This window comes from Phyllostomus discolor, chromosome 1 (assembly GCF_004126475.2).
Source record: "Phyllostomus discolor isolate MPI-MPIP mPhyDis1 chromosome 1, mPhyDis1.pri.v3, whole genome shotgun sequence".
Lineage (NCBI taxonomy): Eukaryota > Metazoa > Chordata > Mammalia > Chiroptera > Phyllostomidae > Phyllostomus > Phyllostomus discolor.
In genome coordinates, this window is record NC_040903.2 from 24253217 (window position 1) to 24270203 (window position 16987).

Here is a 16987-nt window from a genome sequence, read left to right on the forward strand (position 1 = left end):
ACTTGCCCTCTGCCTTGCTCCGGCGTGCTCTCAGGGGCTTGTCCATTTGTCTGGAGGCCTGATTTTTGCAACTGCATCCCCGGGGACACCTCCAGGTTGCTTGGCTCTGGCGGACAGTGGGGCTTATGCCTGCAACCTCTGAGGGTTTTATAAAAAAGTTGCTGCCTGAGAGTCTGGCTTCCAGCCAGCCTGAATCTTGGTGCTGAGATTCCCAACCCCTTCAAACCTTGACAGGTCTTGGCACACCCTCAGCTACTTCAAGTTATGAAAAATGTAATAGGCTGCTTGGGCGAGCTAAAAGGTTGGAGAAATGACTAGGAGCTGGAGCAGAGCTCAACAAAAAGGTTCAACCCCCATAAGAAGCCACTGGTCATTGTTTCACCTAATGCAGGGGTGTCAAACTCATTTTCACCAGGGGCCACATCAGCCCTGCGGTTGCCTTCAAAGGGCTGAATGTAATTTTAGGACTGTATAGATGTAATTACTCCTTAACTAGGGGCAAGGAGCTCAGTGCTGCCACTGGGTAGAAACAAGTGGTGGGCTGGATAAAACAAGGTGGAGGGCTGGATCTGGCCCGTGGGCCTTGTGTTTGCCACCTGTGACCTAATGCATAGAAACCAACACAGAGAGTTGAGCAAAATGAGGAAACAGAGGGACATGTTCCAAATGGAAAAATAACATAAAATCTCACTAAAAAAACCCTTAACAAAATAGTGGTAAGTAGTTTACCCCATAAGAGTTCAAAGCAAAAGCCATAAAATGTTTGGATGAATACAGTAAGAACTTGAACAAAGAAAGAAAATCTTAGAAGGTATCAAATATAAGTAACAGAGCTGAAGAATACAATAACGGAACTGAGAAATACACCAGAAGGGTTTAACAGTAGACCAGGTGAAGCAGAAGGATCAGTTGATCTGAAGACAGGCAGTGGAACTCACCTAATCCAAGCAGCAAAAGAAAAAAGAAAGTGACAATAGCATGTGGGACATGTAGGACAAAATCAAACAGACTGACCATTCACATTATAGGCTTCCCAGAAGGAGGAGAGAGAGAAGGCAGAAATATTTGAAGAGATAATGGCTGAAAACTTTCCTAAGGTGGAGAAAGAAAAAGAACCTCAGATCCAGGAAGAGTTCCAAATAGTATGAACTCAAAGAGACCCTCACTAAGATACATTATAACTAAAACATCAAAGTTGAAGACAAGGAGAGAATATTAAAAGCAGTAAGTGGGGGACTTATTATGTACAAAGGAACCCCCATAAGGCTATGGGCAGATTTTTCACTATAGTTTAGAGGCCAAAAGGAGTGGCATGATATATTCAAAGTCCTGAAAGAAAAAACTCAAAGTTGAAGGAGAGTTTTCCAGAGAAGTGAAAGCAGAAGGAATTCATTACCACTAAACTGCCTTAACAAGAAATGCTACAGGAAGTATTCTACTTAATAACAGGAACACATGTAAAAGAATAAATCTCACTAGAAAAGTAAATTCATAGTAAAGGAAGTGGATTAAGTACTTATGAAGCTAGAATGACGGTTAAAAGACAAAAGAAAAATACTATAATTATAATAATTAGTTATGGAATACACAAGATAGTAAGGTGAAAAATGTGATATTAAAAACAAAATGAGGGTGGGGGAATACAAATGTTGAGCTTCAGATTGGGATCAAACTTAGGTTGTTATCAACTTAAACTGTTACAATACACAAAAGATAAAGAGATAGGAATTTAAGCAAACCACTAAAGAAGGCATAAAGAAACCACTAAACTACAAAGGAAGAAAGCAAGAGAAGGGAACAGAGAGGAACTAGAAAAACAGCTAGAAAACAACAAAATGGCAGTAAGCATGTATCAATAGTTACTTTATATGGACTAAATTCTCCAATTGAAAGAGTAGCTGAATGAATAAAAATAACCCAAAACTACCTATATGCTGCCTACAAAAAACACATTTTAGGTGTAAGGACACACAGAGATTCAAAGTAAAGGGACTTTGAATCAAAGTAAGATACTGTATGCAAATCAAGCTGGAGAAGCTATACATGTATCAGACAAAAAAGGGCATTACATAATGATAAAGTCCATTCAATAAGAAGATGTTAACACTTGTAAATATTTATGTACCCAACATAGGAGCACCTAAATATATAAAACAAATATAAACAGACTTAAAGGGAGAAATAGCAATACCACGATAGTGTGGAACTTGAATACCCCAGTGACATCTTAGGTAGAGTGCGTTCTTGAGGGACTGAGCCCTACACCTATGAAATCTGATTCCATCTCCTGGCAGATAGTGTCAGCATTGAACTGAATTCTTCAGACACCCTGCTGGTGTCCAAAAATTGCTTCTTGGTGTGGGGAAGCTCCCCAACACACCCCCCCCCACAGAAATTGAATCCAAGAATCCTTTTCAGTCACACAGTTGTGATTAGAACCTATGTCTCCTAAAACCTAATTCTGTAGCTTTTTAAAATATGTATCAATGTAGACTTATTTTTGAGCATGTAAAATGCAGCAGTCCTCTCCATCTGTGGGGAATACGTTCTAATACCCTCAAGGGGATGCCTGAAATCATGGATTGTACCAAATCCTGTTTTTTCCTATACATTCATACCTATGACAGTTTAATTTATAAATTAGGCATAGTAAAAGATGAACAACAATAACTAATAAAATGGAACAATTATACAAAAGAATGATCCATGTCCTGATGGTACAGGGAGAGATGGAGTGTGAGGTGTGAGATTTCATCACACCTCTCATAATGGTGTGCAGCTGGTATTTATGAATTTATTATAAATTGTTTATTTCTGGAATTTTCCATTTACTATTTTTAGACCATGGTTAACCACAGGTAACTAAAATGATGCAAAGTGAAACCGTGGATAAGGGGGGTACCACTGTATAAAGACAAAACCACTGGACTCATGTGCTAGAACAAACAACAATAGAGTGACAGCCTTCAACATGCAAGGATCTCACAGTCTGACGCTTCACACACAGTAATGTTGGGTAAGATACAACATCTCTCCCAATTGTAAAGATTTTGTCATAATTCCAGTGACCAAAGCTACAGGACACAGAAATAAATGTTGATTACAACTTGAAATAAAACTTAATGTCCCACGTTGAAAAGTGATATGTCAAACACAAACTGCAGGTTCCAATTTAAAAGAACAAAGCAAAAGCCAGGAACTGGAAAGAAAGCAAATCCTGCATTACAGTTTCCTGGAGGGCATTTGTAGACAACCTTAGGCCATCTCTCACTCTTCTACCCTGCAGCAAATACAAAGTTCTCCTTTACATGAGGACCACTTCTTGAACCAGTGTTTTGTAATTGTTTACTTGCCCGTCTTTCCTCTAGAGACAAATCTGTGACTGGTGTAAAAAATCTAATATTGTATTACCATAGTCTTGCCAAAGAATATTTTGTGTGTTCATGCATATTTTTAGGCATTGTTTTTTGAGGTTGAAAGTAAAGTTTTGTTTAAAAGAGAAATTTTTACTACATGGCTTTCTAAATTGTCAAACAGAAGTAACTGAAGTCCATATTAATACAAACTAAAAAATAAAATAAACTATAAAAAGGTCTTTAATGGGAACAGTAAGAAAAAAATTAGTATTTTTTAAAAGGTAATAATTTTTAAGAATTCTTGAAAATCAACACGACTTACTCTTTGATATCACGAAGCTGATCGATATCTTGTGATCTTGTGAAATCTGGGTCATGGGCTAGCAGGTGAATCATGTATGGAACGACATATTCAGGCAACAGCGATAATAACTTCTCTAAAGTGAAAACATTATTATTAACAAGAGTAATAACATCTTTATAAAATCCTTCTCTAGTTTTGCATTTTAACCACGTCAGTTTCCATTTTTCCCCCAGTCATTCTAAATTACAGGCAACGTAAAACCTAATAATAAAATAATTTTAAAGGCTACTAAAGCCAAAAAATAAATAAATAAAATGATACAGAGGGTCCCTGGCAAAGCTAGAATAATTCTTTACTTGCTGACATTTTTTTGAGCAAAGTGTTCTAATCAAGTCATTCTTTTGGATCCCATTAAAAAAATGCAGTTCCCTCAAACAGCATTACATGTTATAAAGAGGACTCAGAAACCAGAACTTTAGATTTTAACTACATAATTACACTGATAGCATTCTGTAAAAATCCCAGTGTTATATAAAATACCCCCCCGCAAATGATATATTGACAAGATGTATCTGCACACCAGGAACTTTCAAAGTTACTTACCAGTAGCCATAGGATTCTGTTTAATGTACTCCCTGCGTATACTGATATTTTTTAGTAAACACTGTCGTGCATGTGCTCTTCTCTCCTTCACAGGATCTTTGGCACACAAGGCAAAAATTGCCATATACTCCAATGGAAGCAGTAACTTCACAAGGGCCTTATGCAGTTTCTGAGCAAATATCTGCCTTACTTGGTAGCACTCATCCTACAGCAGCACAAAACCAAAAATACTTAAATACAATCCCGTCTGCGAATACATCCATACAATAAATGGATCTGCAGCCATAGAAAGTAAATATATTTAACTTGGAAGGTCAAGTAATTGACAAAATTAAGATTGTTACTTACATTAATAACAAGTGCACAGAGCTGAAACTGTTCTGGGGTTATAATTTCATGGTAACAAGGTTCCTGAGCAAGCTTCATTATGGCACTACCAGCAGCTAATCGCAAGCGAGACATATCAGATTTACTATAAACAAAAAAGAAATAAACATTTCCTATAACCATTATCATTCATAGAAATGCTTTGATCCCTTTTTGAGTATTAAGATCCTCAGCATAATTTATGCTTCAAATGACATAATCTACAAATATGGGAAAGCTACTTGGAGTTCTTGAACTCCATACAGGGCAGAAGGTTCAAATCACTGTGACTACTGACAATAAATTTATCTGCCTTCATTTTTAGTTCTGCTCTAGCTTAGATCCTCTGCCACAGCCAAGAAACTCTGCTTATGATCACAAACACACTAACTACAGTGCTACGAAGAGTCATTTACATTAGTTACTATATTTCTCATTTTAAAAGGAATATACATTCACTGGAGAAAATTGATTAAAAAACAAATTAAAAATCACCTATTGTCTAAAGTCTATTTCCAACAACTTTTAAATGCATATGCATATATACATACATGTAATAAAAATTTACCTGAAGCCACCTAGGTCTGACAAAATGGAGGGGCTAGAAAACAGGAACTGATTTGTACCAGAAGAGGAGAGACAGCAGACAAATATCCAAAAGCAAAGGATATGGAGATGACAGCCAGTGTCTATCTCAGGTACCACCCTCTGGGGAAGGTACCACCCTCTGGGGAAGACTTTCTTTTGCACCAACAAGTTTGTAAAGGGAACCTAGGAAGTTCATGCACTCCCATCCCTGCTCAGTGGCCTTTTACTACTAAATAGTAAAATATGACACTGAATGGGATGAAAGGACAATCTTCTTACTTCAACTTCTATGTGGCAGATAGCATGGCTTTAATATCTGGAAGACCGCAGGAAAGGTGGAAATCTGTCCTGAATCCACAGGGGACTACTCGGCATATAAGAGGAGACTTTTGTATGCACTCTTGGAGAACAGGATTGTCAAAGTGAGCATTATTAACAATGGGATTCCCTTAAATGGCTTCTGAGGCAAATGGTTCAGGAATCACCACATTTTGCTGTGTATACCGCACATTTTTGGCCCCAAATTTTTAAAAAGATTTTTACTGATTCATTTTTAGAGGGGAAGGGAGGGAGAAGGAGAGAAACATCAATGTGTGGTTGCCTTTCGTGTGCCCCCTACCGGAGACTTGGCCCACAACCCAGGTGTGTGTCCTGACTGGGAACTGAATCAGCAACTCCTTGCTTTGCAGGCCAGCACTCAATCCACTGAGCCACAGCAGCCAAGGCTTGGCCCAAATTTTTGAGGGAAAAATAAGGATGCGAGTTGTACATGGGTATAATGATTACATACCATGGGTATAATAATCCCATGTATATAATGTGCACAAAAATGTGGAGTGCATTATATATGGCAAAATATGGGGTGGAAAAATAATAGCTACTATTTGGGTGCTTAACTGTGCCAGGCAGTGTAAGAAATACTTTATGGCCTTTATCTCATTTAATTTTCACTCTATAAAATGAAAAAATTGAGGCTTAGAAAATTGATACAAGTTCACACAGCTGTAGTAAATAGACTATAGAATTGTATGTTTCTGATTCTATAGCCCAAGTTAAACCATGGAATATGTAATATCTAATTATGATCTGCCCAATATTTCATGATATGTATTGTCTAATTAACTATTCCCGTATTTTTTGTGATAATCAAAAATACTAGAAAAAACATGTTTGTGTGTATCTTTTTGTATGATTCTTCTATCATCTCATGAGTGTAAAAACAGAATCAAAGGATGACATTTTTAAGGGTCTAGACACAAAATGCCAACTGTCCTGCCAAGACTGTGCCAATTATGCTCACTGGAGTAATGAGGGAACCTATTTCCCTGATCCCATATATAAAAATACATACACACTTTTAGCCCCTGCAGGTGTGGCTCAGATGGCTGGGCATCGTTCGGCAAACTGAAAGGTTGCAGGTTCAGTCCGATGTAAGGGTACATACAGAAGGCAACTGATCGATATCTCTCTCTCATATCGATGTTTCTCTTCCCCTCTTTCTCCCTCCCTTTACCTCTTTCTAAAATCAAAAATAAAATGTAATAAAGTAAATAAGAAATTAAAAAAATTTTTTGCTGATTTGATAGGCCAGATGTATCACTTAAGTTTAAATTGTATTTAGTGATGCTAAATGTTTTTTAAAAAGTAAACTGATAATAAATATGTAGCCTTCATCTCTACTTGTGATCCTGCATATTTATCACTGATTTCTAAGAGCTCATTTTATTAAGCCTTTGCCACTCACTATACATAAGTTCCCCAAACTTAAAACTCCTCATTGTTCCTAACTCAGCTCTAATCCTCAATCTGTTCATACAAAGCTACCCCCGCCTTATTCTATGATAAAACTAATTTATCGTGGTTTCCTTGAGTTTATTAAAACATTTATCATCTTTACTGTAATTTCTCATTTTCTATCTCTTCCACCAGAATGCATATTCCTTGGAGATTTTTGTATGTTTAAAAAACATAGCAGTACCTGATAGAAGAGTGCTCAATAAATACTGTATACATAAATGAATAATGAATTCTGCCTACTAACATGAATTTTAAAATAGGAATGAACCACAGGTAGGATTCTTTAGTTATTCTGTTGGTCTCTTGAAACCTAATGTATCAAGAATTTAAAACAAGCTAGCATCATAAAAACTTTGGCTTTTATTTTTATCTTAAAAAGAACAGAAGGAAGCCGTGGCTGCTGTGGCTCAGTGGATTGAGCGCCTGCCTGCAAACTAAAGAGCTACTGGTTCGATTCTGAGTCAGGGCATATGCCTGGGTTGCAGGCCAGGTCCCTGGTGTGGGGGTTGGGGGGTGTAGGTGGTACATGAGAGGCAACCACACATTGATGTTTCTCTCCCTCTCTAAAAATAAATAAATAAAATGTTAAAAAAGAAGAGCAGAAAGAAGAGATGGTAATTTCACGGATTTGAAGGGTGAAAATGCATAGAAATAAAAAGTTATTTTGTATTTGTAGAACTTTGTATATGATCTTCTGCAAATCACCAGGAGACTGCGACTCTTCTTTCTTTGAACGTGTACTAAAATTTTTATTCCTTTCATGGTACCAAGTCACTCCACTTTTTTAATCATTATACTATAGGGTGGGTAAGGTTCTTGAAGGCAGGAACTGAATCGTACCTGTTTTTACTGCAATGCTTTTCATAGTGTTTTGCAAAGAGTAGTAATTCAACAAATAATAGATTAATTGAACCACATGCTGACGCTAACTCATTCCTATAGTGACTATGACTAAAAATTTATTGAAAAGACTTCAGCCTTTAGGAGTGAGGAGAAATACACCATCACTGTTGAAATACAAACCCCAAGTGAATACATATAATTTAATTCCAAATATACAGTGCAAACAACATTCAACATTAATTAGGTAAATAATTCTTATGTAAGCTCTATTAACATTTTGCACTAAAAAAGTTGAAAAGGAAGAAAAAATCTCACCTAATCCTCTTCTGCTCTGTCAGGTCACCCTCACTAACCAACATCGCTGATAATAACCGAAGAGTTGAATTGGCAGATTTAGACTGGTTGTTTTTCATACCCAACAGCCACCTTACCAGAAGTTTAATTGCCTGTACCTATAAAATATTAACATGCTAAAAAAAGAAAGCAACTTAAAATTCCAATTAAAAGGAAATTAATTTATGTTAATCAAGTAAGTGAGATGACTTAATTGCCAGCAGACATGCTTTATTAAACAAGTCTGTAGAATAAGAATAACAATAAAGACTAATCTTTATTCTGTTTAATCTGTACTAGGCACTTTTCCTAGGGCTGTATATGTACTTATTTAATTTCCAAGCAAATCTATGAAGGAAGTATGATTTGCACAATAAGGCAACTGAGACATTATTATGACAGAAAACTTGCCCAAGGCCTGGTTCCTGAATTCATGCCTTTCATACTTGAATACTTGCCCAACATTTTCAAATTATTTCAAAATATATTGTTTAAAATAACTACTTAACCAAAAAATAAAATAACTACTTAACCAATTATAATGATTAAAAATAACTGTAACTATTTAGATAGACTGTAGTATTTTTTGTAGTACTGAAAAATTATTTTAATGAAACCATCAAGTCTATACTCTCACTTAACATTCTGATGAAAAAAAATCAGGAGGTTCCATAATGACTTGTGGTCATAATTACTTTTATGCTTATACTCAAAAGATTGTTACCAATATATGTGAAAGCGCTACCTAAAGGATACAGGTATTATTTATGATATTTATTGATAACCTGGAAAAAGGAATTGATAAAATAATGACGACTATGAAGTTACATAAGATGAAACAGATTATCAAAGAAGAAAGTAATAGAAAAGCCTAGTTTTAAATTCCAACACTACCACTTTAAAAATTAGCTTTATAAGGTACAATTTAAATCTATTAAAAGTTACCAATTTGATCACAGCTATCTGTTTTTGTCAAGTCACTATTCATATGCTTGTAGGTAGGTACACTGGTGGGGAGGCTACACTTGAGATGTTTTTGAGCATCAACATTCTGCAAACAATCTCTGAGTAAGACAGCCTCACTGAACTTGTTTTAGCAGGCAGGAAGGTCTACACAAGATGCAGACATCTCTATATCAATGACACAAGACAACTACAGTTTCTTTGAGAAAGACAACTTTTGATTTAAAAATAAAGCACCTCATTTAAAAATGATTATTAACTATTAAGTTCAAAAACAGATCTCTATGAATGTTCATTATTTCAACATAAATGTTATCGGGACCTACAAAAATTTACCTTTGCTAGTACTTCAGGGGAAACCTCTTCATCTGGAGACCACAATTTTCCATTCTTCTCACCTGTTGACTACAGTCAATCGAATAATTTAATTTTCAGAAAGAACTTTAAAGTTTTGCTCATTAAATTTTTATGCTAAATAATGCAGTGCTATATGAAAGTCATGAAGCACAGCTTAGAAAAGAACAAAGCTGAAGAACTCAAAATTCCTGATTTTGAAGCTCACCAGAGACCTGCGGTAGTAATCAAGACAGTGTGGTTGGTAATGACATAAGTACAGGCATAGACCAATGAAATGAAATAGAGAACCCAGAAAACCTTCACATATATGACTAATTAATTTTTAAAAGGATCTTAAGAACAATTATTAAGAAGAGTCTCTTCAACAAATGGTTTTTAGAAAATCTAGATATCCACAAGCAAAAGAAAAAAGCTGACCCATTTGTTACCTTAAATCATATACAAAAATTAACTCAAAATGGATCGAAGATCTAATTTAAGAGCTAAAAAAAACCCCACAACAACCTGAGACTCTCAGAAGATATAGGGGGAAATCTTCATGATCTTCGATTTGGGAAATATCTGATAAAGGTTTAATATTCAGAATATATGAAGAATTCTTACAATTCAAACAATCCAATTAAGAGTGGACACAGGACTTTGAATATCCAATGAAAATAGAAAAATGGCCAATAAGCACATAAAAAATTCTTCAGTATCATTAGTAATTAGGGAAACATAACTCAAAACCACAAGATAATATTTCCTACTACTAGGACAGCTATTATAAAAAAACCCCACACACACTGGAAAAGAAGAGTGTGGCAAAGATGTATTGGATACAGTCCTGGCAGGTGTGGCTCAGTGGACTAAATACTAGTCTGTGAACCAAAAGGTCATAGGTTTGGTTCCAAATCAGGGCACATGCCTAGGTTGCAGGCCAGGCCCGCAGTTGGGAGCATGTGAGAGGCAACCATCTGATATTTCTCTACCTCTCCTTCTCCATCCCTTCCCCTCTTTAGTCTCTAAAAATAAATAAAATCTTTAAAAAAAGATGTATTGGATACAGATGATATATTAGAGAGTTCTATACCTTAAAACTATATAATTTTACTAACCAATGTAACCTTAATACATTAAAAAAAAGATCTATTGGAACTGGAAGCCTTATGCATTGCTGGTGGGAATGTAGAGCTGCTGTGGGAAACAGTTTGGGGATTCCTCAAGAAGTTTAACACGGAGTGAGCATGTGACTCAACAGTTCCATTCCCAGGTATGTATCTCCCAAAGATTTGAAAACAGGAACTCAAATGCTCATGTCAGCATTGTTCCTAATAGTCAAAAGGTAGAAAAAGATTCAGGTGCCCATCAACAGATGAGTAAACAAAATGTAGGCCACACACACAATGGATCATTATTCTGGCATAAAATGAAATTTGATCCATACTATAACACAACCTTGAAACCATTACACTCAGTGAAATAAGCCAGACACAAAAGGACAAATATTGTATAATAGGAGGTATGTGGAACAGGCTAATTCATAGAGCTAGGAAGTATAACAGAGTTTATCAGAGGCTGAGGGGAGGAGGCAATGGGAAGTTATTGGTTAATGAATACAGAGTTTGTGTCTGAGATGATGAAGTTCTGGAAGCAGATGGCGGTAATGGTTATACAACAATGTGGGTGAATATTTTAGGTGGTAGCTTGGGCCATTTTAGAAGAGTCACTCGGCTTTCCTGGGTGTCTCCTACGTATACAGGAGGTATTTGTGTTATTAAATGTATGTTTGTTTTTAAAAACAAATCAAAATGAAAATACCCAACAAATAAGAATGTGGGTGAATATAGCATAGGTTATCTGTACACTTAATAAAAAAAATGGCTTTTTTGAGCCATCTTAACATAGGATCCATTAACAATTAAGTCATCATCTAAGAGGTGTTTTGAATTTCATACTTGTTGCCAGTTACATCTGTCAATAGTGCAAAGAACAGCACAAAAATGTGGAACAGGAATGAGACGGTCATGCTCTTCCATTGTTGTCTATTACATCCAAACGGGGGAAGGGGAGTGCACTGACAACTAAGCTCAGATATTGAGGCTTGAAGACCATCAAACCATGTGGAAGGATTAGGTAAACTGGGTAAGTCAGCACTGCACTGTAAGTCATCCACAATGATCCAGCAGCTGAGACTGGCTTGTCTTTATTAAATAACTCTTTAATTAGGTCCATTTGGTAAAGCAGAGATTCTTAATCAGGTGTGTTTGGGCTCCAACCCAGAGCTAATAAATCAGTGTGTGCACACATGCACACACAATTCAATAACTAAAATAGAATACATAAATCTAGTGTCAAAATGCAATGTAATTATACAGGGTCCAGCCTGTATATTATACAATGTCCTTTTTTAAATTACAAAGTCTTTTATTACAAAATCATAAGTATGTAATTTCTGTAACATAACAATGTCATACTCAAGCACACCATATGACATTTTAGATGAGATGTTCAAATTAAAACTACAAATTATTACACCCATATTATCACCCTACCAGCCACACTCAGTCAGGCGTTACTTCTGCCAGACCCTGTATTTCAAAATGCTAGTCAAATACAATTCCACTTACATTTTAAACAATGTTTGATAAAACAAAATCCTAGCTCTCAAGTATACAATGTCCTTCAAATGTTAGGATAACACCATTTGATTCATAGTTTTCACTCCATAGTTCATCCATCTCATGTCCTCATTTTTTCCTTCTTAAATGTTAATATGTAGTAATAGCTAAATGGAAGTCAAAATGTCATTTGGAAATCAAGTAAATAAGGAGGGAAAACATACAATAACTTAAAAGGACAAGAGAATTATAGAGAGAGAGAAGCAGAAATTCTGTGTCTGTGATAAAGATGTAGATAGTAGTCTTAATCTCATGATTCTGAATTTAATTAAATGAGAAACTTACCCTGTCATTCATTAGCAGATCTTTCACAATAAAATTTGCTACTACAGATTTCATTGGGGAAGCAAATTGATCTGGTGCTAACATAGAAATGTGGCCCAATGAAACTAATGGAGTTATAAGTTGTTCTGGTACATCAGCATTCAGACTCCTGCTGAGTGGCTACAAAAAAAAAAAAAAAAAAAAAAAAAAAAGTCAAAATTACCATTTGTTCTGTAAAGAGCTAGACATTTTATGGAAAGAGTAAATGTTTCAGAGTCCTCCTGAATTTACCATGCTCAAACAAATCTGTTCTAATGATATGATCAAAAGTAACTTCAGCCATATTAGATAGTTGATTCTTATTTCACCTACTAAAATTTAGTAAGACTGAAGTATGCAGAAAAACGGTAACAAAAACAGAAAACCCAAGTAAAAGGTAGAAGTAAAAACAAGAACATTTCTGCATCATCAAATCAGCATTGTTTTCAAACATAACAACAATAGGTTTGTTATGTTTGTGGATTTTTTTAAAATCCTGTGGGGACATTTTAAAAGGCTATGAACCATAAAAAATCAGTTCACTGGATTCTGTTCATATCATATCCAATTTATAATAATAGGAATACCTTCATATTTGTAGCAGCAGGCCAAGAATCATTCACAGGGAAAGGCAAACAGGACTAATTTTCAGGTAGGGGTGTCAGTTATTTTAAACTTGGTTGTTCAAAGTCATCTACTAATACTTTTTGAAGATAAATGGATCACTGAGCTAATTTAGCTAAAATCAAGAAAAATGTTCTAAACACAAACATACATGTAGTATTTGAACATATAATCTGATCTAAAGACTGGGAATACAGTGCTGAATAAAACAGAAAGTGTCCCTGCTCCCATGAAATTTATATTCTAGGGTGGGATAAAAAACTAAAATGAATCCTACCTTCACAGCATAAAAATAAAATTCAATGTAAGCACACCCTACATATTATATATACCTCAAAAATCTGTGCAAGCTGGACTTCTTTATTTGTGAATATGGCATGTATACAGTGAACAGCCTGTTTTGCTTGGTGTGGAGTACCTCTTTTTGCTTTCTGGTGTAAAATAGGAATTAAAGTCCTGTAAAACATAATATCGCAGTTAAAATAACCAAAAAAGTCCATGAAACACAAGTAGTTTTTTTGGTTGTCTCCTATGTCCTCTTCTATAACTATCTGGATGAAGGCTGGTAGAAAAGTCTCTCTTAAAAATCACCAAATCTAATGAAATATATAAAGCCCCTTCTCTGTCCCCAAGTGTCATTCTTGCCTCAAGAAAAGGTTACTCCAGGGGACAATTTTTGTTTTAAAGCCATCCCATGAAAACAGAGAAATAAATGAGCCTCTCTTAATTCATATTCTAAAACTTGCCTCATGCTATATTTTTACATTTACTTTCTAAGTAGATATTACTAATTTTTCACAATCCCCTTCAATTATTTTAAGGCAGCCATAGGGTGAAAGTAGCAAAAGAGCAAGTTTTATTAAAAAGCTGAAATGATCATATCAGTGAAAGAAAGCATGCAAGGCTATAGATGCATATATATTGGTAGAAGAGTAATAAAAATGGCTAACAATAATTGAGTGCTTATGCCAATAATGATTCTAAATATTTTCATATGGATTAGTCCTCAAATCATTCAAAGAAAGTTATTATTATAGTCAATAAACATGAAAAAATTAAAGTACACAAATATTATTTAAGCTTCTTAGGGTGACAAAACTAGGGAAAGGGAGAGTTGGGATTTGAAGATACACATTTCTGTTCTAAAATCCATGCACTTAACTCCATACTGACAATGAAAATCAAAGTAAAGCAATCTTTCTATAGAACAATGTGGAACTATCATATAACAGTCTTAAAACATTAAATAATGATATGGGAAAACAAGTGAAACAAAAAAAGCAGCACATTTGTATCAACCCATTAATATAAAAAATAGACACATCAAGTAGATAAAACATTAATAAAATATATATAGAAAATATTAACTTTTTCTTTTTTTTAAAGATTTATTTATTTATTTATTTATTTATTTATTTATTTTTTAGGGAGGGAAGGCAGGGAGAGGGAGAGAGAGAGAGAGGGAGAGGGAGAGAGAAACATCAATGTGCAGTTGCTGGGGGTCATGGCCTGCAACCCAGGAATGTACCCTGGCTGGGAATCGAACCTGGGACACTTTGGTTCCCAGCCTGTGCTCAATCCACTGAGCTACGCCAGCCAGGGCTAACTTTTTCTTAATATTTTTTAAAATGTTAGTTTTACAATGAACGTGTAAGTATAGAAATTAGAAGGAAATCTATAAGGCAAAATAAAAATTTAAGGAAAGGTCCTCGTACATTTAATGCAATGACCCTATTTATAACAGGTCAGGGCTATCACATACAGTGGTGACAAAGGGTTCTCTTATGATAATGGGAAGCCACGTGTTCAGGGGCAGTACCTCAGACTCCATGTCATGCACTTCAACAACAACAAAAAACCTGGAACATGTGCTAGTCAGTATAAGTTTGATTTGATCTGAACATGCCATGTTTTTCTCCATGAAGGTTTGGAATTATGAGGTAGAGGTTTCCATGCCCAAGTAGACTCCTTGGAGTATTGCTTAAGTCTTTTTGTCACAAACTCATCTATCAGAGTAACAGTTCTTGTAAATAATACAAGTAACAAGGGAAGATATGGTGTCATTCAAATTATTGTTAAGTGCATTATTAATTCTTCTCAGCCTAGTGAAATGACACGTAAATCAGCTTCAACATCTCCCCTTGCTTTTCTTGTGTGCTATGATTCCACAATACCATCAGTGTAGTTTCTGAGGTCTACAGGGCTGTGCTTCTGTTCTTCAGTGATTCTCTCCTCCCTTCCCCATTAGTTGTTTAGAAAAAGAGGTTTTATTCCTAATATTCAAAGTTAATTCTTCCATCTGCACCCATTTTCTACTGCTTCCTTTGGGAAACAATTCCTTTATGAGTAAATCCTTTACCTCAGATACATGTATTGATTTTCCAACTTTGAAAAACTCACCAGAAACTTTACCTTACTATGTCAATGACTTTTTCTATAATGTATACATATAAAGAGTATCATCTCTAGACTATAAACTCCTTGAGAGCAGGGACTGACTGTGGAAATTCTTTCATATTAGCCAGTATAAACTGACAATGAAGATAATCTATAATAAATATTGAATTATTTCTCAAATTTAACTATTAGTTCACAAATTTAATAAAAACTTGAGGAGTCATGAGGCTTCTTGTTCTATGATAAAACTGTAAGAAAAAGCTGGTTTGATTTGGATATAACCCAAACTCTTTGCATATAGTCTGAACATCTGATTCAACAGCTATCAGCATTGTATTCTTCCTCCAAAAGAGATCTCCCACATCTTATGTCTAAATACAGTCTCAGCACAAGTTTGATCCTAAGACAGTCTCTTTAAGATGCCAAAGATATCAAAATGTACTTCATTTTTATGGGGTGAGGGAGAGATCAAAAACAATAAAAGCACCACTGCCACCACCACACAACTAAGAAATATTTTACTAAGCCCACTACTTGATTACCCCATTCTGTGGTGGGATGTAAAGATAGTAGCTATTGAATTGATAACCAGTTGGAGAGAAAAAGGTGAACACACACAGATTAGGAAAATATATTAATCACAAATTTTAAATTCTGTGATAATTCTGATTATTAATAATATTTTAAAATAATATTTTTATAAACAAAGTTTTAGTTTGTTCCTCTGTCTATATTCTAATGATACGACCTCCCCTACCACCACAGGCAGAGAAAAGATGAAAGAAGGAATACAGAAAAGTGAGTTCTAAATAAAAATGGTCTTTATTCTCTCCTGTCTTCCTTGGTGAAAGGAAAACAACGATCCTATGGCTTCCACTCTTAGAAAACATTTGTGTGTATTATGAGAAAAAAATATACTCACGATCGTATCTGGGGTAGGTCTGTTTCTATTTTGTGACCTGTATTTCTAAAAATTTGTATAGCAGCTTCTGCTACCTTGTCATCTTCCATTCGGAGGCACTGTAACAGGGACTCGTAGGTCTCTGCAGAGTGGAACGAGGTAGGATGTGTGAAAGACAGAACCTGGAGGAAGAGATAGAGCTTTAGAAGTTGAGACAATGGTTTTATTCCATTAAAAGAAAATAAGTATAACTATGATTTAAAATGATGGCCTGCATAAGCTAGCTAAAAAGAATAAAGATTTATATATTGTAGTTAGGTGTGGCTAATAAGACACTGGCTGAAATACTGTGAAGCAGTTTCCTTAAGACAGTTGATATATATATAGCCTTGCCCTATTTTCTTTTTAAAAGATTTTATTTATTTATTCTTAGAGAGAGGGGAAGGGAGAAAAGCATCAATGTGCAAGAGAAACATCGATCAGTAGCATCTTGCATGCCCCCAACTGCCCCCAGCCAGGGACTGGGTCACAACCCAGGTATGTGCCCTGGGGAATGAAACCTGTGACCTTTCGGTTTGTGGGACGATGCCCA

At 35.4% G+C, this 16987-nt stretch overlaps 1 protein-coding gene across 3 annotated transcripts in view; it reads right to left on the reverse strand.

The window, feature by feature from the left end:
- PDS5A (PDS5 cohesin associated factor A) overlaps positions 1-16987 on the reverse strand; it is a 119767-nt gene that overhangs the window by 29209 nt on the left and 73571 nt on the right. For all 3 annotated transcript variants that reach the window (XM_028507080.1, XM_036019899.1, XM_028507081.2), the window contains exons 19-26: positions 16417-16577; positions 13430-13553; positions 12456-12614; positions 9490-9558; positions 8173-8309; positions 4612-4735; positions 4264-4468; positions 3679-3793 (exon numbers count right to left, since the gene is read on the reverse strand). In XM_028507080.1, coding sequence (XP_028362881.1) covers positions 3679-3793; positions 4264-4468; positions 4612-4735; positions 8173-8309; positions 9490-9558; positions 12456-12614; positions 13430-13553; positions 16417-16577 — 1094 coding nt within the window. The remainder of the gene's footprint in view (positions 1-3678; positions 3794-4263; positions 4469-4611; positions 4736-8172; positions 8310-9489; positions 9559-12455; positions 12615-13429; positions 13554-16416; positions 16578-16987) is intronic.